The 26,995-nt window shown below is 42.1% G+C and overlaps 1 protein-coding gene and 1 pseudogene across 1 annotated transcript; both read left to right on the plus strand.

The window, feature by feature from the left end:
• Window positions 1-500: 500 nt before the first annotated feature.
• On the plus strand, window positions 501-25,118 carry LOC121945494 (annotated as a pseudogene).
• On the plus strand, window positions 14,945-16,919 carry LOC121945492 (tripartite motif-containing protein 16-like). Its single transcript, XM_042489691.1, has one exon. The coding sequence runs from the start codon at window positions 14,960-14,962 to the stop codon at window positions 16,625-16,627; it is 1,668 nt and encodes a 555-aa protein (XP_042345625.1). The 5' UTR covers window positions 14,945-14,959; the 3' UTR covers window positions 16,628-16,919.
• Window positions 25,119-26,995: the final 1,877 nt, after the last annotated feature.

The following is a 26,995-nucleotide window of genomic DNA, read 5'->3' on the forward strand; positions in this document are numbered from 1 at the left end:
AAAATATGAATATTTTCTTTAAAGTTGCAAAACTGCACCATTTATCGTCGCCAAAAACTGCAAAAACCAAAATTATTATTGGATTTTCACATTTTCAATAGTCTTGAGCACATAATGTGTCAAAAAATCTTCTGACAGAAAAAATCTCAGCTTGAAATAGTAACTGATTAAATCAAATTAAATTATAGAGCTGCAACTAATGATTTTCACTTTTTATTTATCTAGCGAATATTTTTATGATGACTCCATGAATCATTGGTCTATAAAATGTATGAGCTTGAGTCTGTTTCTCAGAATCCAAGGTGACGTCTTCAGGTGTCTTTTTTTTTTTTACATTTTAATGTCCATAACAAATTTATTCAGTTTTGTTATCATGGAAGATGAAAGTTAGCAAATATTGGGGTGTTTTTGTCATTTTTGCTTAAAACATGATTCAAGCATTGACTGGATTTTCTAAATTTTCGCAGATTCAGTGACCATGTCGGTCGGCCCGGCCCCCCCCCAGCAGCAGCGCAGACGCCTGCCTCAGCATCGTCCACAGCCTCATGTGCCACCGGCAGGGCGCCGAGAACGAGGGCTTCGCCAAGCGCGCCATCGAGAGTCTCGTGAAGAAGCTGAAGGAGAAGAAGGACGAGCTGGACTCGCTCATCACCGCCGTCACCACCAACGGCGTCCATCCCAGCAAGTGTGTCACCATCCAGAGGACGCTGGACGGACGGCTGCAGGTAGGACAGTGTGTGTGTGTGTGTGTGTGTGTGTGTGTGTGTGTGTGTGTGTGTGTGTGTGTGTGTGTGTGTGTGTGTGTGTGTGTGATGTTTTCCATCTGTGTGATGCAGCTGAAAGTTTACACAACATCAATGGAAACAAGCGTTCATTCAAATTTTCTTTTGAATTTGAGTTCATTTGGACGAAACTGATGTTTTCTTTACATAAACCACTGAGGAGTCATTTAGAACGTCAGCGATCGGACATAAATCGATCGATTGTTCGATCACCTGAAACGGATCAACTGTTTTAACCCTTAGGGCTCGCTTTAATGTTACACACACTCTTACTGCTCTGCACATAAAATGTGCTTTTCAAAATCAAGCCTGAAAGATATTAATATTATTTTCTACTTTCAATGATTTAATTTTTTAACCAACATCAGTCCTAATCCTAAATATCAAATACTGTTGAATTTTCAGAAGTTTAACCCTTTAATTGCCAGGTTCTTATCATGATGCCACTATCTTTTTTTGATGAGAAAAAAACACATGCCAAATATGGTTTAAAAAAAATGATGTCATCAGGTGGAAAATACCAAAAATCTGTCATTCACAATTGAGTCTGCAGCAAGTTTGAAAGAGAAGCTGAATAAGTAGAAGATTTAAGTGACCACGGTAACATTTTCACTGGCCTCCATGCTGCTGTCCACTGTTTACTAACCTGTTTCCAACCCGCTCGAGATGTTGAACGTGACACAAATCAAAATCAAAAAAAAGAACAGAAAGGCATCTACTGCAGAGCCGTGTACACAGCTCTGGTCAGCTGTCCATCACAGAGGAGTCTCTAACGGGTTTTCCTCCGTTTAAAAACAGCATGCACGCAGGTATTAACGTGGAAAAAGGTAGAAGAGGAGCTGAGGAAGTTGTTCAGGTAAAGATCTGAAACGTTTGAAGCGTCCGCTGAAGTGTGAGCTCTGAAAGCAGAAGAATAAAGAGATGAAAGCAGCACAACTGTCCGCTGAAGAGACGATTAAAATGAGTAGAAGCCGTGGAGACGGTTTATGTCCAATGTTTGAAGGTTCATCCATCGGCTCTGCATTTCAGACTTTTTTATTTTTCAGTTTAGTTTTAGTCTCTCTTCATTTTTAAGATTTGCTTGTGGTTGGAGGAATAAACACGTAATCGCCTGTCGCAGTTTGTTTTCAGCGAACTTTGTATGATGTCGCTGATTAAACCTGTAAGATATAAATCAGGTGTCAGGTTTATTTAAAGAGGATGTTCAAAAACTGAATCACGATGGAATGAAAGCTGCCATAATTAAGAGATTTGAAGCATATTAATAAAAGCACACAACAGTAACACTGCAGTTCACTTCCTCCTCTAACACCTGTCCGACAGTCACCTGCTCCCGTCTCCTGTCTGGTTCCTCGCAGCCGTTCCTCTGCTGTTCTCTGCTGTTCTCTGCTGTTCTCTGCTGTTCTCTGTTTTTTTTTTGGTGTTCTCTGGTGTTCTGTGTTCTCTGGTGTTCTCTCATGTTCTCTGGTGTTCTCTGGTGTTCTCTGATGTTCTCTGTGTTCTCTGGTGTTCTCTGATGTTCTCTGCTGTTCTCTGATGTTCTCTCATGTTCTCTGGTGTTCTCTGATGTTCTCTGCTGTTCTCTGGTGTTCTCTGGTGTTCTCTGATGTTCTCTCATGTTCTCTGCTGTTCTCTGCTGTTCTCTGTGTTCTCTGCTGGTGTTCTCTGATGTTCTCTGGTGTTCTCTCTCTGATGTTCTCTGATGTTCTCTGGTGTTTCTGGTGTTCTCTGCTAAGTGTTCTCTGCTGTTCTGTGTAAAGTGTAGGACGGAGTCAGAGCAGCAGACAGCTGGGTGTGTCACACACTGTCAGACAGTAATTATCAGACCGGAGGATGTAAACATGGATCACACTTCAGACGGCTCACATGAGCCACGTTCGGCCTCACGTTACAGCCAGAACAGATCAGGAACGGGCAGAACCGACACGAGGACCCACAGAACATTTTTAATGACTGACCGTGCAGACAAAGGTCGCCCCGAGAGAAAATCCGACCCGCTCCAAATTAAACTTCAGGACTCGAAGAACCCTGTTCAATGACCTCAAACCCCTCAGGCGTCCCTGGCACCTCCAGCAGCACCACGAGAACCTTTTCAAGCTCTGGAGAACTCTGGAGAACCCTTAAAGGTCCAGTGTGTAGGATTTAGGCTGATATATCAAAGAGAGTCTTATTGTCATTGAACAGATTAAAACAATGAAATTCACTTTCACTGCCTGAGCGGGACTCAAACAGAATAAAAGTGTATACGATCAAATCAAATAAATATATATATATATATATATATATATATATATATATATATATGATATAATATAAATAGTGTAGTAAATTAAATAAATGAATGAATAAATAAATAAATATTCCCATGTTCTTTTGTATATAATTTGTTAATGTTACAAAGAAATTTGAAAAATGATTGGAAGAGCTAAATGAGAGCTTAACTGTAGAACAGTTGCCATACCAAAAGTACTGCAATAGTTGCCTCCAACTCTCTTTTTCCACTAATTTGTAGTAAAGTTATTTGAAACCGCTTTTCCCAAATAAAATAAAAAAATAAATAATGTAGTAAAAAAAAAAAAACTTGCAGAATCTGAATAAGATATCATAAGCACGTTTTCTTTAGTGAACAATCAGAATAAAATAAATTGTTGTGTTTTCGTTGCATTAGAATGAGCCGTTTACGTCTGCAGCCAGCTAACGGGAACGCTCCCACGACATCAGCTAACGTTAACTACGAGTTCCAATAATGTTTTAAAGAAAACATTTTAGTCTGATGTTTGAAGAACGTTTGAAGGATGTTTATCATTTTAAATAATGTTCCTGTGAGGTTAAATGCTGATGAAGACGCACACAGATACAGATAACCTGCAAAATGCCAAATATCGGCCTCGCTAATCGGCCCGACCGATAATCTGTCGGCTCCTAATTGGAAATAATGACGGCTTGTGCGAAGGCTGCAATAGAAATAGAGCTGCTAATGTTTTGAACGTCCATCGCCATGGTTACTGGATGTTATTGCAGGAGGAGAAGTGGCAGAGCGTCACTGTTCGTCACTGTGCAGATCTGCGATGTAAACCCGCCGGCTGCAGAGCTGCTGAATGACAGCAGAGGACGGAGCGAGAGGGGCCGTGTGCAGCGAAGGGCCACAGGGTGGAATCGAACCTGGGCCGCCGCGAAGGACGCAGCCTGTATGGGACGCACGCTCTACCAGAGAGCTGAAGATCACCCCGATGTCTTTATTTCTGAGACACCAGAAGACCTCGAGACGGCCCGCCTATTACCCAGGACACCCCGAAACCTCGTCAAGAGACTCACAAGCCTCCTTCAAGTTCCCTGGAAGACCCAGATGAAGCATCTGACATTGTCCTAAAAGGAAAGAGGCGTTTATCAAGGACCTGCAACACGTTTTAGGAATGTTAACTCTCTCCTTAAAAAGCCTGAAACCTCCTTAAGGAGTCCTGCAGCCTCCTGGAGAACCAGGGGATCCTGTGAAGTCTTTAAAGGATCAAAGGAACCTGGAAAACTTCAAACATCCAAACAGAAAACTGATACAAGAGTGTCAGAGAGCAGACTGAAGACGGAGAGGAGGAGGAGGAGGAGGAGGAGGAGGAGGAGGAGGAGGAGGAGGAGGAGGAAGGGCAGGCTGGCTTGTTTTGTCTGAAACACAGGAAAGGGGCCGGGTTAACTTAAGCCAGACTGTGTGTGTGTGTGTGTGTGTGTGTGTGTGTGTGTGTGTGTGTGTGTGTGTGTGTGTGTGTGTGTGTGTGTGTGTGTGTGTGTGTGTGTGTGTGTGTGTGTGTGTGCAGACAGACGGGAATGTGTGCACGTCTCGAGTTTGTTCTTGGATCTGGCCACAGAGTTCCTACACTGTAAAAAGTTCTCAGTTTCACTGAATCATCAGGTTGCACCACTAAAACCAGTGAAGCGTAAATCTGTTGCTAGGAAACGTCTGCAGCACCGTCCAATCAGGGGGCAGTCAACAATGTAAATAGGAAGCCACTGTAGCATCAAAAGCGGTTTATAACTTCCAAATATTACAGTTTTAGAGGCTCCAAACATCATTTTGGTGTTTTATTTCTGGGGTTGTCTGTCCGTCTGTCCCGTTCTCCTCACAGTGAGACCTCAGCAGCACGTTGAAGTCATTTCTTCAAATTTGGCACAAACGTCCACTCGGACTCAACGATGAACTGCAAAACTTGTTTTTGGCCGTAAATCAACAATTCATGTTCTAATAAACAAATAAAACTTCACAGAAATGTCTAATAAGATAAAGTGATGACGTGCGGGTCAAAGGTCAAAGGTCAGCCTGTTGATACTGAAGCACAAATCTGTGGATGTTCGGAGCTTCTGTGTGTGAAGCGTCCGTGTTTGCAGCTTCAGCTTCTTTGACGCTTTTTTTTATCAAACACACAAAGTTTTGTCTGCAGAGTGATTTGTGTCGAACACAGAGTGAAGCTGAGCGACTCGTTAAGACGGACGCTTTTTTACAGTGTGTGTGTGCGTGTGTGCGTGTGTGTGTGTGTGTGTGCGCGTGTGTGTGTGCGTGTGTGTGTGTGTGTGTGCGTGTGTGTTTTGTCTGCAGACTGTTATCCCTGCCCTTCACCTGTGCACACAGAACACACTCTGATAGGCTGCTGCACTGAGGGTGTGTGTGTGTGTGTGTGTGTGTGTGTGTGTGTGTGTGTGTGTGTGTGTGTGTGTGTGTGTGTGTGGATGTGATGCAGTGATGTGACTCCATCTCTCCGTTTACTAATCAGCTTGTTTTGGATCTTTTCTCGTTTTCAGTGTTTTATTTTATTTTGTTCCGACTGAAAAATGTTGAATTTAATAAATCTGTGTTTTTTTCCGACGCTGCTCATCGTGAAGTGGCAGCTAACGACGGAAAACACGAATGTTCCGATCTAGAGCCAGCTTTAAATTTGTCCGTTCTAGGCTACCGTAGAAACATGAGGAGCTGCCCCTTATGTTTATATTGATTCATTTTAAGGTAACAAAAACACAATAATTATTATTTTCAGGTGATTATACACTTAAGAAAATATACTTAATTTATCCATTTCACAACCTTCACAGCGGACCTTCAGACTCTGTTTGATCAGATTTGGTATTTGATTATTTTAACCGTTTGAACTTGCTGCTGAGTGTGAAGTTTGTGAGTTTTGAGCTCTACAAATAAACATTATATTTTATTGTCTTATATATTAGTTCTCCTGTTTGGGACGCATGCAGCAGCTTTAACTTTTATTTGTATTTGAAAGATAAAACTTTTTTTCTGTTGCTTTTTAACATGATTGTGCTCAAAAAGATTAATCTTTTTGTTTTTTATTTAAACCTCACTGTAGCTCGATTGATTATTGACTGCAATCAATAATCAATCAGAGTGATACTGATCTGAGAATAAAGCTGCTGTGTTATATGTGTCTGGATAAATCTTTTTTTTAATTCTTGCATTCATAATAATAATTTATGTTCTTAGATACCTTTTTAACTCATCCTTTGGTTTAAAAACTGATAAACAAAAAAAAATCAATAAAACTAAAAATGTTAAAATAAACATAAGGATGAATTTTTTGCAGTGTGATGAGCTCCGTCTGTCTCGCACACACACACACACACACACACACACACACACACACACACACACACACACACACACACACACACACACACACACACACGAGGTCAGACATGATGTCCATGAGATGGTCGTGGTTTGGTGTGACGAGTTAACCCTGCATCACCTTGTACACACACACACACACACACACACACACTGTTTCCATGGTAACCCCTGCTCACGGTGACTCAGTTTGTTCTCACAGAGTTTATTTAAATTTCCATGGAGGCTGTTTCCTGTCTGTCTGTGTCTGTCTGTTAAACGTCTGTGTGTGTCTCACCTGTCTGTCTGTCTGTCTGCAGGTGGCGGGGAGGAAAGGTTTCCCTCACGTGATCTACGCCCGTCTGTGGCGTTGGCCCGACCTCCACAAGAACGAGCTGAAACATGTGAAGTTCTGTCAGTACGCCTTCGACCTGAAGTACGACAGCGTGTGTGTGAATCCGTACCACTACGAGAGGGTGGCGTCCCCCGCCACCACAGGTGCACATACACACACACACACACACACACACACACACACACACACACACACACACACACACTGAACATTTATATATATTCATATTCATGATCAGAGGAAAACTTTATGTTTTTATCTTATCTGTTGTCTGATTCGTCTCTTGCTCCTCGTCCCGCCCCCTGTCTTCCTTCAGGTCCTCAGTCTCTGATAAAGGAGGAGTTCATGCAGGACTGTCTGCAGATCGACCTGCCCCCCCACTCTGACCCCTACAGCCAGCCCCGCCCCGTCAGCATGTATCCCAGCATGCCTCTCTCCCCTCCAGGTCAGACTGTCAGTCAAATGTTTTTTTATTTCACGTAAAGATGAACTTTGTGTGAGTTGATGCCCTGCTTACTGTCTTGCAGGCAGCAGCAGCTCCATGACGCCTGCGGCTCTGTCAGCGGGCGGCTGCGGGAGAAGCGGGGGAGGTGTGGGGGGCGTCTGCAACGACGGCCCCGGGCTCCTTCAGATCGCCCTGCCTCAGAACCACGGGGGCCACGCCTCCCCACCGCACCCCAACCCCCCTCATACCCCCAGCCTCCTCACCCTCCTCACCCTCCCACCCCCACCTCCCCACACCAGCCCGACTACAGCAGCCCCCCCAAAAACGGTACTGCACTAAAGTACACAGAAGAAGAAAGAAGTCACTTTCCACCTCTGCCGATTTGGCTGTTTCAGCGCTGTGGCTGTCAAACACTCAGCTGTTCAACAGTCAAAGTCCTTCACTGCATTTGGTTCTCCGCAGCGCTATTCTTATTGTCACTGGCTGTTCGTGTTGTCCGTCAAATCATGGCTGGAATGCGTTCTGTCGACTACATCTCGTATTTTAATCGAGGAAAAGTTATTTCGCGATTGATGTCATTATTGTTTTATCGCCCAGCCCTCGTACCACAGTAACTGTAATAACATGTGACAGATATTGACCTTTGTCCTGTGTGTCTCTGCAGCCACCTGGCCAGGTAATAACCCCGCCCCCTACAGCCCAGCAGGACCGCCGCAGAGTGGGCGGGGCCACCAGCAGCCGCCATTACATCATCACCACGCCCCCAACACTCACTTCTGTACGACATCATGTGAAATATCCCCCTGAAGTACTGCAGTATTAGTACTCTACTGTTGTACTGAGTCTCTGTGTTTGTTCCTGCAGGGTCACAGCATCACAGTACTGCTCCGTATCCACAGCCAGTGTCCAACCACCCAGGTACCAGCTCTGTCCCAAAATATCATCACTTTAGTACCACTGCCCCTGCGTTACAAAACTTTACAAAACTTTACTGTCTTCAATTTCAAAATATATCCTGACTTTCCAAACCTTTCTTCCTTCTTTCTTGCACCAAAATGTCTTCACTTTCTAAAAAAAAGTCTGTTTTCCAAAGATTTCCCAACTTTTTGTTATCACCTTACAGATCTTTAGAAAATGTGCTCACTTTTAAAACTATCATGACTTCCAAAACATTTTCCAAAAATGCCCTAACTTTAAAAAAATTACTCCTTAACTTTATTGTCCACAAATGTCCTCACTTTTAAAACATCTTCCCAAAATTGTCCTAACTTTTAAAAATAATCTAACTTTCCAAAACCTTCTTCACTTTTGAAAAATGTCATAATTGTTATAAAAAATGTCACCACTTTCCAAAAACGGCCTGACTTTTAAAAATGTCCTCACTTTCCGAATTTTTCACTAAATGTCCTCACTTTCCAAAAAAAAATGTCATAACTTTCCCCCTAAAAATGTTTCTTTCCAAAAGAATTTCTCTATTTACAAAACTCTACAAAATGTCATAAATTTTAAAAAATGACCTCACCTTCCAAAACTTCACATAATGTCTTCATTTTTTGAAGGTGTGCCCATCATGATGATTTACATCATGATTTTTCAAAACTTTCCAAAAATGTCCTTTTTCCAGAGGTGTCCTCACTCTGGGAACATGTCCCCTCTCTCAGGTCCAGAGTTCTGGTGCTCCATCTCGTACTTCGAGTTGGACGTCCAGGTCGGGGAGATGTTTAAGGTCCAGTCCAGCTGTCCTCTGGTGACCGTGGACGGTTACGTGGATCCTTCAGGAGGAGACCGTTTCTGTTTGGGACAGCTGAGTAATGTCCACCGCACTGCGCGCCAGTCACCGCGCCAGGTGACCGATGTGAACGGTGTGCCCGGTGTGCCCGGTGTGAACGGTGTGAACGGTGTGAACGGTGTGCCCGGTGTGCCCGGTGTGAACGGTGTGAACGGTGTGAACGGTGTGAACGGTGTGCCCGGTGTGAACGGTGTGAACGGTGTCAACGGTGTCAACGGTTGTGCCCGGTGTGCCCGGTGTGCCCGGTGTGCCCGGTGTGAACGGTGTGAACGGTGTGATCGCTGTGAACGGTGTGATTGGTGTGCCCGGTGTGAACGTTGTGATCGGTGTGAACGGTGTGAACGGTGTGCCCGGTGTGAACGGTGTGAACGGTGTGCTCGGTGTGCTCGGTGTGCCCGGTGTGATCGGTGTGATGATCGGTGTGAACGGTGTGAACGGTGTGATCGGTGTGAACGGTGTGAACGGTGTGCCCGGTGTGATCGGTGTGACCGCCGGCAGAACTGGTGGCAGCAGGTGTGACGTCGGTGACTCACGGCGATGTTCTTCTTCTGTGCCTTGTTTCCCTGCAGGCTCCACATCGGTCGGGGGGTGCAGCTGGAGTGTCGGGGGGAGGGGGACATCTGGATGCGTTGCCTTAGCGACCACTCGGTGTTCGTCCAGAGCTTATACCTGGATCGTGAGGCGGGACGAGCGCCAGGAGACGGAGTCCACAAGATCTACCCCGGAGCTTACATCAAGGTGAGCACAGTCGACTCACGGCGTCCTAATTCAACCGTCCCCCTCCTCACCTTCGCTGTCTGCGTGTGACCATTTTGTACTGATGCATCCTGGGTTAAGCTTCGTCCAAAATGATTGTTTTCATTACAACCCGGAGCATTTTTTAACCCTGCAGCGGCATGATAGAGAGAGTCGCTACGCAGAGACTCTGTCCTCGTCCTCTCTGGAGACCACAGGCAGAGACATCCGTCTGAATTTGAGGGCATTTTATCTGTAAACAACAAACAATTAAGAGAGTATCAAAAAAATGCTAAATGAATAGAAGAATAAATGAACTTTTAAATAAATAAATAAATAAATAAATAAATAAATAAATAAATAATATTGCAGAGGTCCAGAAGTACAAAAGTAATTAAGAGTAGTTGTACAAAAATTTAGAAATAAATTCAATATACTTTTATATTATTAATGAGATTCTTTTGACCTGAAGACTGTTGTGCTGTCTGTCCCTCACCTGTCTGTCCCTCACCTGTCTGTCCCTCACATGTCTGTCCCTCACATGTCTGTCCCTCACATGTCTGTCCCTCACATGTCTATCCCTCACCTGTCTGTCTCTCACCTGTCTGTCTCTCACCTGTCTGTCCCTCACATGTCTGTCCCTCACCTGTCTGTCCCTCCAGGTGTTTGACCTGAGGCAGTGTCACAGACAGATGCAGCAGCAGGCGGCAGCAGCTCAGGCGGCGGTAGCGACTCAGGCAGCAGCGGTCGTCGGTGCGATTCCCGGTCCGAACAGCGTGGGGGGGATCGCCCCGGCTGTCAGTGAGTATCACACGTCCGCCTCTGTCTCTGCTGTGTGTCAGTGTGCGGAGGACATTAACCTGAGAGGACAGCGCTGCCTGCTGGACACTTCTGAGACACTTTAAAAGATCTTTGAGTGCGACGTCACTGAAAATTAAAAATATATTTTAAAAAGTCTTTCAGGAAAAAGTTAGTAAAAAACTTATGCACATTTAATCATAATCATAATCATAACATACAACATTTTATTCTTTAAATATAAAGTTAATAATATACTATATTATACTAATAACACACTAATGATTTTATATAACTTTTTTCTTATAATGTATAGACTTTCTCTCATAAAATTTATAGCTTTTGTCATCTAATATTTTGACTTTCTTTTCCTTAGAACCACCACTTAATTCTCAGAATTTATTTTCCTAATAATGGCCCTAATAACGATAATAATAATAATTATTATTATAATTATAATAATGTCATTAATGGTACATGTTTTCCTGTCTGTTACATGCTGGAGGAAGTTCTGTGTGTTTCATTTTCTCTTGTGAGAACATAATTTCTGCTGCAGCTTCGATCTTAAATCCTCATAAAGAACTTAAATTAACGTAAATACAAAAGTGGATTTTAGTGTTTGTATTCATTATCATTATTATCATTATCATTGCAACAGCTGCATAAATTTAAATTTAAATGTAAATGTATTGAAAGGATAACCTCTTGAGATGTGTCATCTCGTTTTCGAGGGGGTCCGCGTCACAAACAAACAGAAAGTACAAATACAAACAGAAAAACAACATGATATACAGAGACGTTTACATTACTCACACAAACATACACAAAAAAGATCAGTGACGTCTTTAAAATCTTTTATCTAAAATGCTAGCACACTGTGTTATTATCCAGTTTTTTAAATGTTACTAATATTTATTTTAAATGTTTTATTTGCCTCTGAGATGTTTTAATCTTGGTTTGACCATATAAAGCATTTTAAAACAGTTAATAGTAAATAAAAAGTATTATTATTATTGTTGTTTTTATTAATTAATTTAGTTGTTTTATATCTTGCAATATTGTTGTTCATTTTATTCAATTTCTTAATATTATTTTAATTGCCTGTTGTCGTCGTTGTCGTCGTTGTCGTTGTGATTGTTGTCGTTGTATCTCAGGTGTGACTTCCTGTCTCCCTTCAGGTGTGTGTTCGTCAGCAGGTCTGGGCGTGGACGACCTGCGCCGGCTGTGTATCGTGCGTCTGAGCTTCGTTAAAGGTTGGGGGTGCGATTACCCGCGTCAGAGCATCAAGGACACGCCCTGCTGGCTGGAGGTGCACCTGCACCGCGCGCTGCAGCTGCTCGACCAGGTGCTGCACACGCTGCCGCCGCGAGAACACACACTCTGACACACTGAGACAGGTGTGTGTGTTTAATCTGTGCGGGCGGAGTTTAGCTCACAGGACAGCCAATCACAACAAAGGATTTGACCTGAACCGTCTGTGACGGACAACACGGGAGTTAAAAGCTCCGCCCGTCCTGTCCTCCTTCACACAGGTGAAAACGAACACGCCGCAGCTCATTGGTCGGTTCAGAAATGCTTCAGACAATCAGACAATCACAGCGTCTCGTCCTCCTGTCAGTCAGATGAGTTTCCATGGATACCAGCGTGCAGAGAGGCTCAGTTACAGATCTAAAGTTGTCATTTATCAAAAAGGACATTTCTGCTTTATTATAAAATTTCTTGAAAAAAATTAAACGACAGTTTACTCATGTTTGATTGTTGGCTTGTTTTCGGAGCGACTTTTATCGATTCTGTTAACGATTTACCAAATCGCTAAACAAGCCCGTTCTCAAATCCTGCTGCTTTGTCAGTGATGTCGGTATCAGACGCCAACGCAAAGAGGCGCTTTTCGAGTTAGTGTGATTCACTAAAGTAACAGAAAGATCTAGAAAGCCCCGGTAGTGCGGGGCGCCAAGAATCTCGCTGCTAGAGCGCGCGTCACATATACGAAGGCTGCGTCCATGCTACAGCGGCCGCGAGTTAAAGCCAGCCTGCAGCTTTTTGCTGCATGTCACGTCCTCTCTTTCCCCTTTACTTTTAAGCTGTCCTATCAAATAAAGGCAAGAAAAGCTATAAATGAATGTTAATAAAAATAAAGCCTTCACAGGGCTGGTGGGAGGGGTGGTGGATGGGTCCAACAAACCCTGGACTTTTGCTGCTGCCCTCACGTGCTCCTCAGGAATATCATCTGTACCGTATTTACGAGTTACAAGGACATGAACGGCCCTCAAAGTCGTTAATACGAGTGGGAAATTTCAATGATACCCGACTTGCCGAGTTATGACGTTTGCGTGACGTTTCAGGGCAGCAGAAATGACGAAAAGCAACAGTGTCAATAATTGATATTAACTATTAACTGCAGCAAATAGCAAACTTTTAACTGTAATGCATCCAGGAGAGTATACTAACATTGATAACAACGTTATTTTATAACACAAGTTGCCGAATTGACGTCATAGATGCATAAACATGGCGGGCAAAATTCAACATTTGGTCAATGGTAAGAAACCTTTTATTAATTCACGTTTTAAGTATCAATTTTTGATCACATGTTAAGTGTTAATATGGCATTAATGCTAACTGCTGTCCACATAGAGTGACCTAGGTTAATTAATTATTAATTAATTCTCTGTAGCTTTCATGATGTTCTCGCTTTACAACCTCAGAGCTCATGAACGCCATGAAGTCGGAAGATCGACTTCCCGACTCATAACTTCCGATCTTCCGACATCACATGAATGCATGAATGTTTCCCCCGGAGTCTGCCGTTCACTTCCTGTAAGAACGTTAAGACAAATCATGATTATTTTTTTCTAAACCTATGCACGTGCACGTGTTTTACTGACGCTGTAGGTGTATTTTGAAAAAGACCACATGCATTTAATGAGCAGAAACGGTTAATTTCCTGTGACAACGGAAGTGTATTTAGAAAAGACACAATGCATTTTACAAGCGTAAATTGACAAGTCGTCCGGGAATGTCAGCAACAGACGCAGGAGGGTATCTAGTACAACATATTTGGATGCGAAGCTCCAATGACAAAGCGGCTGTATTTGACGAACTGGGATGCGAACATGTTGGACCCCCCCCGCAGTTTAAACATAAGCTTCTGTCACCAAAAAATATGAATGTAAATATGTAAATTCTATTTCCTGCATCGATACGGTCAAGATCGATAAATCTGCAGATTATTTTCATGATAAAATGAAGAATTATTTGGTCTGGGGAAAAAAAAGTCACGATATAATGCATACTGATTATGTATTTTTAAAAATGATCCTGTTCTGCAAACATTTTGTACTTTGAGTAAGACAATCATAACTTTAAAAATGTTTCGGTTGTTTGAGTGAACAAACCCAACAGCCACTGTAAAACTTAAAAAGAAAAAAAAACTACCTGCCAAAAATCAGCTGTTTTGTTTCCACAGGGTGATGTCATCTCTCTGCTCAAAGTTTTTAACAATTATTTATTTTTTTTGATTATCTACCAAAGATTCACAACTTGCTCTGGATGATGTCACATCCTGTTTACTGTCAGATTATTTATTCTGTCGTCAGTTTTTTCTTGCATCTTTTTAAAAAAATTTTTTATCATACATTCTATTTTAAAGGCTTTTATACTGAAAGGGTCTATAACTGTAACATCTGCTGTTATTTCAAAATTAAACTTTTTTGGTAAAAACAATCACCTGATTCATTTGTGTCTTTTATTTTCCTTGTTGCTGTAAGAAGTGCAGTCGGTGCTTTGCTCGAAGGCACTGCAGCCGCTCAGCTCTGCTGTAAACTCTGCGTTTTAACATCGGCTGTTGACTGCACAGATGCTGAATGATGTATCTGATATTCTGTTAGCTCCATTTATTCACATGCTTATGTCTCGTGAATAAATAATAAATAAATAAATAATGATAACTCTATCGTCTGGCTGATGATACAGAGTGATTTCAGGTGATCGTCAGTCTCAGCAGTCCTCTGACTGGATGATGAAAACATTGAGGCAGTCTCTGTAGAAAAGTTTTGATGCTGCCATCATACCTGATGAGGGTCTGCTAGATCCAAATGTTTTTTTCCATGCAAATAAGCAGGACAGTGTGCAGGAGTTTCTCTCTTTGTTCCTAATTGCTATATAAATAAATACATAGTAATCATTACTATGATAACTATTACTTTCTTTTTTTTCAAAGTGTTGCTCCTCGTCCTGGAATGCAGCAGAGCTTGATGCAGATTCCTCCTCTTCACAAACACAGCGAGCTGCACTGTCGCTGTCTGCGGATCTGCAGTTTGAGGATGGGTGTAACCAACATGGTGCTGACTAGCGAGAGCTGACAGGCCTCCCTCACATGTTTTTTAGATCAAACCAGTTCCGAGGAACATACTCACTCCTCATTCCTGAGAACCAGTCGCTGACACTGAGAGGTGAAATGGCGCAGAGAGGAGTTCAGCTGGACGAGGAGAGCTTCTCCTGTGGGATCTGTCTGGACCTCCTGAGGGATCCGGTCACGACTCCCTGCGGTCACAACTACTGCATGAAGTGCCTGAAAAGCTTCTGGGATGAAGAAGACGAGAAGAAAATCCACAGCTGCCCTCGGTGCAGGCAGAGCTTCACACCGAGGCCCGTCCTGCTGGAAAACAGCATGTTGGCAGAGTTAGTGGACGAGCTGAGGAAGAGGGAAGCTGATTTTTGCGATGCCGGAGTCGGAGATGTGGTCTGTGATTTCTGCAGGGGGAGAAAACTGAAAGCTGAAAAGTCCTGCCTGCAGTGTCTGGCCTCTTTCTGCGAGCAGCACCTCCTGCCTCACTACGAATCACCCACATTTGAGAAACACAAGCTGGTGGAGCCGTCCAAGAGGCTGCAGGAGAACGTGTGCTCCCGTCACAATGAGGTGATGAAGATGTTTTGTCGTACAGATCAGCAGTGCATCTGTTACATCTGCTCCGTGGAGGAACATAAAGGCCACGACACAGTGTCCGCTGAGGCGGAGAGGAGCCAGAGGCAGAGAGAGCTCGAGGGGAGTCGACTAAACATCCAGCAGAGGATCCAGGACAGACAGAAAGACGTGAAGCTGCTGCAGCAGGAGGTGGAGGACATCAACGGCTCCGCTGATAAAGCAGTGGAGGACAGTGGGAAGATTTTTACTGAGCTGATCTGTCTCATGGAGAAAAAAAGCTCCGATGTGAAGCAGCAGCTCAGATCGCAGCAAGAAACTGAAGTGAGTCGTGTGAAAGAGCTGCAGGAGCAGCTGGAGGAGGAGATCGCAGAGCTGAAGAGGAGAGACGCAGAGCTGAAGAGGAGAGACGCAGAGCTGGAGCAGCTCTCACACACAGAGGATCAGGTTCTGCAAACCTCACTGTCACCACTCAGAGAATCACACAGCATCAATATCCGTCCTCTGACGTACTTTGAGGACATGACAGCGGCTGTGTCCAAGGTCAGAGACAAACTACAGGACATTCTCAGCGAGGACTGGACCAAGATCTCGCAGACGGTGACCGACGTGGATGTTTTACCTCCAGATTCGCAACCAGAGCCCCAAACCAGAGCTGATTTCTTAAAATACTCATGCGAGCTCACATTGGATCCAAACACAGCAAATAGACATCTTTTACTATCCGAGGGGAACCGAAAAGCTGCATTAATGAAGCAACACCAATCGTATCCCAGTCACCCGGACAGGTTCAACAGCTGGTCTCAGGTCCTGAGCACAGAGAGTCTGACTGGACGTTGTTACTGGGAGGTGGAGAAGAACGACTATGGCGTTTATGTCGCAGTCGCATACAAGAACATCAGACGAGCAGGGCGATCATATCAATGTGCATTTGGATACAATGACAAATCTTGGGTGTTATATTGTGCCAAAAACAGTTATACGTTTTGGAACAACAACGCCAAAACGAATGTGTCGGGTCCTCAGTCCTCCAGAGTGGGAGTGTACCTGGATCACACTGCAGGTGTCCTGTGCTTCTACAGCGTCTCCGACACCAACATGACTCTCCTCCACAGAGTCCAGACCACGTTCACTCAGCCGCTCCACGCTGGAATTCGGCTTTATTACCATGGAAACACTGCTGAGCTGTGTAAACTTAAATAACCAGGTCATTTAAAGGTCCAGAGTGTAGGATTTGAGGGGATATACTGCCAGAAATAATGTAAATACTGTAATGAGTATGTTTACTATAATGTATAATCACCTTAAAATAAGAATCATTGCGATTTTGTTACCTTACAGTGAGCCGTTTGTATTTACATAAGGGAGCAGGTCCACATGTGTTGCATCGCCATGTTTCTACAGAAGCCCAGAATGGACAAACCAAACACTGGCTCTGGACTGGGACATTCACATTTTCACACTGGCTGCTATAGTTAGCAGTCTCTCCATTACTAGAGCATACAAGCATCAAGAAAACATTAATTTTTTTAAATAAAAAAACTGCTTTATTCCCTGTTTTTACTGATTTTAATCACCTGGTCTGTTTGTTTTAGAAAGGAAGACACCTTAGAAATTTAAAAAAAATATTGCATTTTGAAATTTGTGTACATTGTGTGCTTTTTTTTTTTTTTAAAGAAATACTTTCTTGAGTTATTAAAAACAGCCTTCCTGACTGTATTTTTTTTTTTTTTTTTTTTTTACTGAGAGAAGGAAATTATAATTTAAGAGGAATGTTTTTTTCTGAAACATGTAAAGTGAGAACAAATGTAAAATATGGATTCATTTCAGTTTTGGGAGTCAAATTATGAAATGCACTGCTGAGTTGAAATGGAGTTGCTCTGTTGAGTTTTATTTTTTCAAATCATTAAAATTTAAAATGATTACAGATTTTAATGCAAAATAATTATAGTTAAAAATATTTCAGGATTGATTTAAGTGTAAAATAACTGAGGATTTTACTTTAGAGTATAATGGTTTTCTTTTTTTATCAATTCATTTATTTTCTTTCTTTGGTTTGCTGTTATTCTGGATTACCCTTTGGTTGATATTCGATAGCCAAAAATAAACCTTAGGCTTCAGCCTGTTCCTTTTTTGGTTGTTGACTAAGAAAATTTGTATAAAATAATATTTTTTTCTCATGATGCATGTAAATAAAATTTTCGTTCATACATACTGTAGTGTTTCTACCTTTCACAAGTGTAGGCACAGTGGAGTACTACACTGTAGTAGGCCTATTTCTACATTTTACTTTTACGTAAATAAAATATTTACTTGTAATACGGCATTACACTATTGTATTTTCAAATTTTTCAGTAAGTTTTTTTTTTTACTCATAGGTGAGTATATTAATTAATTAATGTATTTATAATTCCACAAACACTGAGGGCGTCAGTGATATATGGCGCCATTGAAGACAAAGAGTGGGTGTATATAAAGTTTAAATGTTTCAGCTTCACCTTCTCATTGGTTACTGAGAAGTAACGCCTTTGCAGTTTCAGCCAATCCTCGAGAAGAGTCTTGCATAATGAGCTGGTGGGGGCGGAGCTCAGCCAGTAGGTCATCATCGGACCAATGAGAGAGCGGTATCTGTGAATATATTAATATTAAGTATGGGCGGGGGCGTGGTTTGACTGTGGAGGTCGGGCGCGAGCGAACATGGAGGTTTAGTTATCGGCTGACAGTGAAAGAGGCGCCGCAGAGACGAAACCGTGTTTTATTTTCAGTTTTCCTTTGTTACATTAGTTTTTGTGGCCCGTGTTTCGGCCTCCGACATGATCGAGATGAAGAAGAAGGTCAGCCTGGAGATGAGGACCAGGAATCCAGCGGAGGTGTGTAACTACAACACTTTAATTAATTTATTTTTCCGGGGGGACCGGTGAGAGGCACACCGGAGCCAAATGACGACGCTGAAAACATCCAGCGGGAGCGGGCCCGGCTTCCTTACCGTATATCCATGCAGCGGGCGTCGAGTTTTACCGTCATTTGACCCAGAAAAACAACTTCACCGCAGATCCAACATGGATGAAACCGCCACGGCTCCTCCGCGAGCGGCCGCGGGAGTTTCATCCATGTTGGAAGGCAGCTAACACGCGAGCTAGCAGGCTAACCTGACGGAGCGCCCAGCCCTCACCGGGGTCCGGTGGTCGGGATGAGTTGGCGGCGGAATGTCGGCGCTAATTCTGTGTAGTAAGGAATGAAAACACCGCTACTGCATGATTGATTGATTGATTTCCGTCACATTTATTTACACCCTCCCGTTTAACCGCGCGGCCCGAGCTGGCTACCATTTTAACCTTCAGTGTTAAATAGGATGCTTGTAATCCGATGGCGCGTCCACCCAGACTCCATTCTTAATTCTCCAAATTTAAAGTTTATTTACTTATACGCCCAATCTATGTTGCCACAGCATGATTTAAATATTTTATACAATCTATCAGGTCTTGCCGGTCATTTCGGCTCACACTTAATCCAAAAATAGTCTATTATTTCGACAAAAGTCTGAACTTGTATGGCTGGTTGTAGTCAGATGGCGCGTCCAACATGGCTCCATTCTCATTCCTCCAATTTAAAGTTTGCTTAGTTAGACGCCAAACATTTTTCATCCCAGCATGATCGAACTACTGTTGTATATACTTTATCAGGTCCTGCTGGTCAATTTGGCTCACGTTTTAATCCAACAATAGTTTTTTATTTGTTAGGAGTCTGAATTTTGACGGCTGGTTGTAATCCGATGGCGCGTCCAGCATGACTTCATTCTTATATGATAAAATCACTTGTTCGTGTCTCAAAGCACTTTTCATGCCCAAGCATGATTTAAACCTTTTTACAGTTCATCGGGTCCTGTCGGTCACTTCGGCTCACACTTAATCCAACAAAGGTATTTATTTCGATTACAGCCTTAACTTTAAGAACTGGTTGTACTCTGATGGCGCATCCAGCAAGACTCCATTCTTAAATCCAAAAAACATAAGTTTACTTGAATATACGCAAAGTGCTTTTCTGCCCCAGCATGATTTAAAATATTTTTACAACTCTTCGGGTCCTGTTGGTCACTTCGGCTCACACAACAACAAGCTTTTATTTCGATTAGAGGGTAAACTTTCAGCAGTGGCTGGCCCTGCTGTTCCCGCCCACTCTGGTGTGTTTTGGTGGTAAAGACGGTAGCGGTGCGTGGCTGATTTTACCGGGTTAATTAAGGGAAGTAACGTGACCAATTTAAGATCGTTCTAAAAATCGTTTTTTCCTAAAAGGAGTCTGGCATATCGTTGTGTCCATGTAGGTGAGAATTCACGTTTTCACGTCAGCAGTTTGGTGAATGAGTCCGTTAGCAGCGTTTCCACCTTCAGCCACGTTATGTTTTTTCAGCACGGCCGATATTTAACGGCTCTTTGCAGTCGGTGCTCGTGAACCATGAAAGGTCTCGATGTCATGAAAACAGATGCTCATCGGTCGGTAGAGACTTTATTGTGCATGCGCACACGCACACACACACAGCAGCTGTGTGTGTGTGCGTTTCTGTCACTCATCCAGACTTATTGCTCTTTAAAAAGTTTAAAAAGAACAAAAAAAACACATCTTAAACCGTCTCCACAGACATTTTCTATTTATTTTATTTTTTAACCGAATCTGTCCTCTTGTATACTCACAATACAACGCACGCCTAACGTGAAACTCTGCTGTTCACTTGCTGCTGTTAACTCCTGATTTATCGATGGCGATAAAAGTGTTCATATTTGTATTCAGCGTGTTGAAACATCAGCGTCTTGATGACTGGAGGCGTCCTGAGTGTCTCTGCTGCTGCTGGGTGATGAAGACGTGGTCACATGATCTCTTGTTGTGGTCAGGTGGTGGAGCTGGTGGTGGACAACTGTCGCTCCAGTGACGGAGAGGTGGAAGGTCTGACGGACGAGTACACGGAGCTGGAGATCCTCAGCATGGTGAACATCGGCCTCAACTCGCTCTCCAAAATGCCCTCGCTGCCCAAACTACGCAAGGTCAGCCTGGCACTTCCTGTTCCCACAATGCAACGCTGTTTGGTGCAGGCTCAGCCGAATTATTTTTACTAGTTTTCTCTGTCTTAGTTTGTCTTTTTCTTTGGTTCGTTTTTGCTGTTTGTTGTTGTGCTCTCGTGGTGATGCAGGTCGGTTCTGACGTGTGTGTGTGTGTGTGTGTGTGTGTGTGTGTGTGTGTGTGTGTGTGTGTGTGTGTGTGTTTCAGCTGGAGGTGAGTGATAACACCATCTCAGGCGGTCTGGACACGCTGGCAGAGAAATGTCCCAACCTGACGTACCTGAACCTGAGCGGGAACACGATTAAAGAGCTGAGCAGCATCGAGCCGCTGGTAAGTTTCTCGGTCAAACGTCCCGGGTACGGCGGCTGCTGTCTTGCTCTGTTGATGTCATTTGGAGCCAGAGTCTCTGGTGATAGAGTTCCCGCCCAAACACCTGTCCGACCAATCACGTGCAGCCCCGCTGATCATGAGCATTTTGATTGGCACACACAGCTATCTGTCACAATGTCACATCCCGTCTTTATAGCATCAAATATGAAGACTCATCGGGCGTTTCTGAACGCCCCACCTGCTGTGTTGACTCTCTCTTTGTTCTGGTGCGTTTTTTAGCAAAACCTAAAGAACCTAAAGAGTCTGGACCTGTACAGCTGTAAGGTGTCCTCGCTGGACGACTACAGAGAGAGCGTCTTCGAGCTGCTGCCTCAGCTCACCTTTCTGGACGGATACGACCAGGAGGACAACGAGGTCCCCGACTCCGAGGCCGAGAATGGTGAGACTCAGACTAATGCCACGTTTCACCGTCACAGCCCGGAATATACAGAGGATTTTTCAACACTGACTGTGACCGGTCACGTAGTGGAAGTAACGTGTTTTCTCCATATGCCAAATATGACGCTATCAGATGTAAAATATTAAAACTTCCAAGTCAAAAGCCCAGACTGACACCCAGAAGTAACACAGCTCATGTTTTTCTGCTTTGATGGCTGTGGGATCGATGGAGCATTTTTTACACAAGCGTATGCCGTATGAATGAACGCAGCCAAAATGATCCAAAAATGAAGAATGTCAAGCACGTAAAATGTGCCTAAGGGTTAAACCTTGATGGGTTAATATTTTGTCAGCTGCCGTCTCTGTAGTTGCAGTGATGTGTTTCAAAGTTTCTGAAGGTGTTACTTTAGTTTGCAGTGTGTTGAGCCTTCAGGGCCACCGTCGGGAAATCGGGTTCATGTTAAAGTGTGAAATAACTATTAACCACGCGTTCTGTGAGAAAGGCCGTTAACCGTTAAACAGGAAGTAACACCTGCCGCAGGGTTTTGTTTGATCAGTGGAAACAGCTCCAGAGAAAGCAGCTCCTCTGCTGTGACTGCGTCTGCACCTTTCCCACCAAAATGACTGCACACGCAGGGCTTCAGACACGGGTAAAGCCACTTTATATAGGCAGTAGACTGCTTTCCCAGTGCCAGTGAACACACCACTGCAGCACACCAGTCTGCCTTTCTGTCAGCTTGTGTGAAAGAAGTGCTTTTTTCTGCAAAATCATTTTAAATATAATATTAAGAAAGTGATACATTTTTCTATTTTTTTCCCCTGTAACATGATTTTAATATAATAAGAGAATTATAGATGTGGTTTTCTGGACATTTTTCCTTTTAAAAAAAAAATCATATTTAATAATTCTCCCTGCTAATTTTCAGATTATTTCCTTGTTGCTTTTTACAAAAATCTTTCCTTTTTTGCAGTTTTCGTAGCTCTTGCCAAGTTGCTTCTTATGTTTTTCCTGTTTTTGAAAGAAATCAAACCCATTTTTTTGGATTCTGAGGTTTAAATGTTAGAGAAAAGATTCTGACTTCAGCTCCAAAAAATTAATGTGGATCCAGGCGTTAAAGGGTTAAAGGTGTTGTTACAGTGATCATTGTGCCATTAAGGTCGACGATTAAAATGAAAAAATTGTACTTTGTGATTTTATTTTCTCGGCAGCAGCTTAAACACACACACACACACTCACACTCTCTCACACACACACTCACACTCTCTCACACACACACTCACACTCTCTCACACACACACTCACACTCTCTCACACACACACTCACACTCTCTCACACACACACACAGACACTCTCTCACACACACACTCACACTCTCTCACACACACACTCACACTCTCTCACACACACACACAGACACTCTCACACTCTCTCACACACACACACACACTCACTCTTCAACTCGCTAAATAAAAAATCTGTGACACCTCACAGATGACGACGATGAAGCCGGTCCACCTGGAGACGATGACGATGACGATGATGACGAGGAGGAGGACGAGGACGACGAGGAAGGCTCGGAGGTGGAGGAGGAGGTCGGCCTGTCGTACCTGATGAAAGAGGGAATCCAGGTGAGCCGTCGTTCGTCTCCGTGACCGCTGAGCGGCGCTCTTCGCTCACTAACACAAACTGACGGCGTGCTCTTCCTCTCAGGATGAGGAAGACGATGGAGACTACGTGGAAGAGGAGGAGGATGAAGATGAGGAAGAGGAAGATGGAGGTTTGTGTTTAAGTTAGTTTGAAACAACAAATAAAAAGTGACAAATGAGGAGAATCAGAATATAAAACTTGATTGATCCCCGAGAGGGAAAACTGCTGCGTCACAGCCGCACTGAAAAAAATTATTAAAATAATTCTGCACAAATCTGAAAACACGCGTGTATAAATCTGTCATATAAAGTCTTAGAAGTATGAATATCTGTCTATAGAGTATATAAAACATAGAGGTATACAGATTTATAGGCATTATATTATCATGAAGTTATGTTATCCTGTACAGCATCATATTTAATTTTTAATACAATTCAGATTTTATACAATTCAGTATTTTACTTTTTCATTTTTTTACACTTTTTATCTAATTGATGTTTTTAATTGACTAATACGTCTACCTTAAAAGTTATTGTAATGAATCTGTAATAGTTTAGGTTATGTCATTGATTATTAAATTTAAAAACAAAATACATATATAAATGCATATATTGTAAATGAAATGTGGTACAGTGTCACCATTTTCATTCAGCAGCTTTCAGTCGTATCACATGATCTTCTTCAGCGGGTGGAAGAGAAATCTTTAACATGTTAAAAACAGTAGATATTTGAGTAGAGGTCGACGATGAGACGTGAAGGTGATCCGTGAGTTATACGTTTGTGTCTGACGACATTTAATCTACAGAAACGGGAAAATATCAGTCCTCTAAAGGTTCTTGTTACGATTTTTACTTGTTTTAAAAGCACAAACGTTTTTGTACATTTCCGACTTTGTTCTTGTAAAATTATCACTTTGAAAAATCTTCTTTATTCCCACCACATCGCAGCTTTATTTTGAAAATCTCAGTCTTTATTGATATTAACGAGGAGTTGCTTTAATGTGAAAATCCTGTTGTGTGTCTCAGACGTGGACGGCGTTCAGGGGGAGAAGAGGAAGAGAGATCCGGACGACGAAGGTGACGATGACGATGACGAATAGCTGAATCACCTTCGCCCCCCCTCCCCCGCCCCTCCTCCTCCTCCGGTGACCTCTGACCCCGCCGGGCGCCGCCTCAGAGCCGCACACAGACAGGAAACAGGTTCAGGATCAGTTCTCATCACACAGCACTGTCATGTGACACTTTTATCTGCTAACGTGATCAGATCACAGATCAGTTAACCCTTTCATGTTCTCTCTGTCTGCTCCAACTTTATTGACACCCGCAGTGATTAACAGGCGTTTACGCTGGAAAGTGCAGTTTGAGGTACTTTAGCTGCTCGTTAACCTGCAGATTTTACAGATGAAACTCGCCGTCTTTGTCTTTGGTGGCCAAAGATCCAGATCGTTGCTTGATTGGCTGCAGCCACAATGAGCAGCTGGGGTCAAAGGTCAACCGGTTTTTAAATTTTATAATCCTTTTGTTTTGTAAAGACTCGATTTTGTAAAAAGTTTTACACATCATACACAAAAAACTCCATGAAATTGTACTTAAACGCGCAGCCTGAGATAAATATGAAGTATTGTTACACATAAGTACAAACATCAGAGCGTACTACAACATGAGTGATAGTTATTATCCGTGCTGATGTACTTCTACTTCAGTAAATACTCAGAGTACTTCTCCGCTGGATGTGTTTGATCATTTAGATTCATCGATTATCGATCTGATCAGGAGTTCAGCTCGACTTTGATCAGGTTTATCCGGAACCAGAACTTCAGACTCTGATCCTCCAGTCCTCCTGTAGTCTGAGGACTACAGTACCCACGAGCCCCGGCTCTCTGATTGGCTGATTGTTACAGCTGTGCATTCTGGGATGATTTTCTCTTTAAGTTGACATGAATTGTTGTGTTTACCCCTGACCCCGCCCCTCATCACCTGACCCCGCCCTCTCCTCACCTGACCCCGCCCCCCCTCGCCTGACCCCTGTCAGTCTGCGGCTCTCTGCTCCTCCTGGACCCTCTGGATCCAGACTCTGGTCCGTGCGGGTCCAGGTCTTTGTGTAAATAGAAGTGAAGTGGTCTCTGTAGGTTTTTTGTCGTCCTGTTTGAATCATTTTATTTTTTTATTCCCGTTTTCTTCTGTGTCGCTGTAATCACAAGTTTTTCAATAAAACAACAGAACAGACCAACGTTTCCTCCTTCAATGAAGACAAAAAACCCCAAATACTATAAATATTACTACAAATATTACTACAATAAACACAACTACAATGATCACCAGAGATTCATCTTCCAGTTTCTGTCTGTAAAGTTTGAGTTCAGTGTTTCAGGCTAAAAGTGTTTTTTTGGTCACTAAAAGGCTCGTATTGTTTATAATTGTTTGACATCTTTCTCGTCTGACGACGTGTTATAAAATCTCAAAATAAGCGGTAACATTTACTTTTGGTTGAATAATTTCCCAAATTCCTCGTCATTATAGGAACACAGTGGAAAACACAAAATCACCAAGAAAACTATTTATTAAATTATTAAAATGAAATTTATTCCACTAAATTATTAAATGAAATAAATTATCTCCCACTCTAAAAGTTTATTTTTCCAACACTTGTATAGATAACCCAACCCATAAAAATATTACACATTTCGACATAAAATAATAAAGTAATAATAAAATCAGCTGTAAAGATCAGAAGAACAGTAAATCAGACACGCTCAGTGTCTCTGTGCAGTCGGACTTTACTGACTTTATTTTATAAAATAAAGATTTAAAATCAGATAATAAACAGTAATCAATTATATGAAAATAAAGTTTTAAAAAATTACAGTATTTACAGCAATTGTTCCACATTTCCTAATCAAGAAATCAGGACTCTGTAGACGTTTAACTGCATTTTATTTTTATGTTTCTTAATTTGAAAATAAAACCTCATTTTATTTTAACACTAGTGATTCTATTGATTCAGTAAAAACCTAAAAACTTTTAAAAAAACTCCAAATAATTCAGTTTATTTTTAACTTTTAAATAAATTTCACCCCAAAAAAGAGAAAACAAATTCCTTTAAAAAAGATTTAAGTTTACATCATAAATTTAAGGTGTTTATTATTTATCAGGTTGTAATAAATGTTTTCACCACGTGGTGGCGCCACAGATCAGCTCACTTTTCTAAATTCCTTTTCACACTTATTTTTATTTTATTCTTATTTTCTCTTCGTTTTTCTCTTTCGATTTTACTGATCAGAGATCAATAAGTTCTGATATCAGTTTGTTTTTGTCCTTATATGGAAGAGCTCTTTCTTACCTACGATGTACCAAAATATCATAATACTGTTTATACAAAATATCATGTATAGGTTTAACAGATGGGTGTTTATATGCTGTAAAACTTTATTATTAGCACAGGTTATTATTTGGAGAAGGCCTTTAATTCATTTCACACTAAGCTGTTGCTCAGTAAAGATGGTAAATGCAGTCAGATTATGTATTTAACCCTTTGAAATTTAGGCAAATTGTTATTTTTATTTTTCAGAAACATGGGAAAAAAGTAATGTGCAACAAAAGAAGCAAAAAAGCTGTGAAAAGTACTAAAAAAACAAAACAAAAAGATTTTGTACCAAAAAAAGAAAGAAAAAAAAAAGCAATAATTGACCTGTAGGAAAAAAACAACCTTAAAAATAATACAAATTCTGTAAAACTATTTTAGAAATATAACTATGAATATAGTTAACTGGACACTGCTCCCAAGCTTTTTAATTTTTTTTTATTTCTAATATTCTTCTACACCCAATAATCTCTTTATTTTTGTGTTTTTCTTCTGTAGCGCTCGTGCTTCCAGTGAAACGAACTGAAAGATTCAGTTGTGGAGAATTTTATCAAGCTAACATTAAATCATTAATCCAAACATTTAAAATGACACAACATAAACAATCATAACGTTTAGACATATTTGTGTGATCGAAGCAGCTAACTAACGTCATCTCCGGCTGAGACCAAAGCTTATATAAAACTGCAGGGTAACCATGGTAACCAGAGCGAGCCTCTAATAGAGACAGGCCTTTATTTGT

Source organism: Plectropomus leopardus, chromosome 7 (assembly GCF_008729295.1).
Source record: "Plectropomus leopardus isolate mb chromosome 7, YSFRI_Pleo_2.0, whole genome shotgun sequence".
Taxonomy (NCBI): domain Eukaryota; kingdom Metazoa; phylum Chordata; class Actinopteri; order Perciformes; family Serranidae; genus Plectropomus; species Plectropomus leopardus.

What these genes read in the sequence shown, in the direction of transcription:
- LOC121945492 (XM_042489691.1), top strand. Translation starts at nt 14,960, where the DNA reads ATGGCGCAGAGAGGAGTTCAGCTGGACGAGGAGAGCTTCTCCTGTGGG.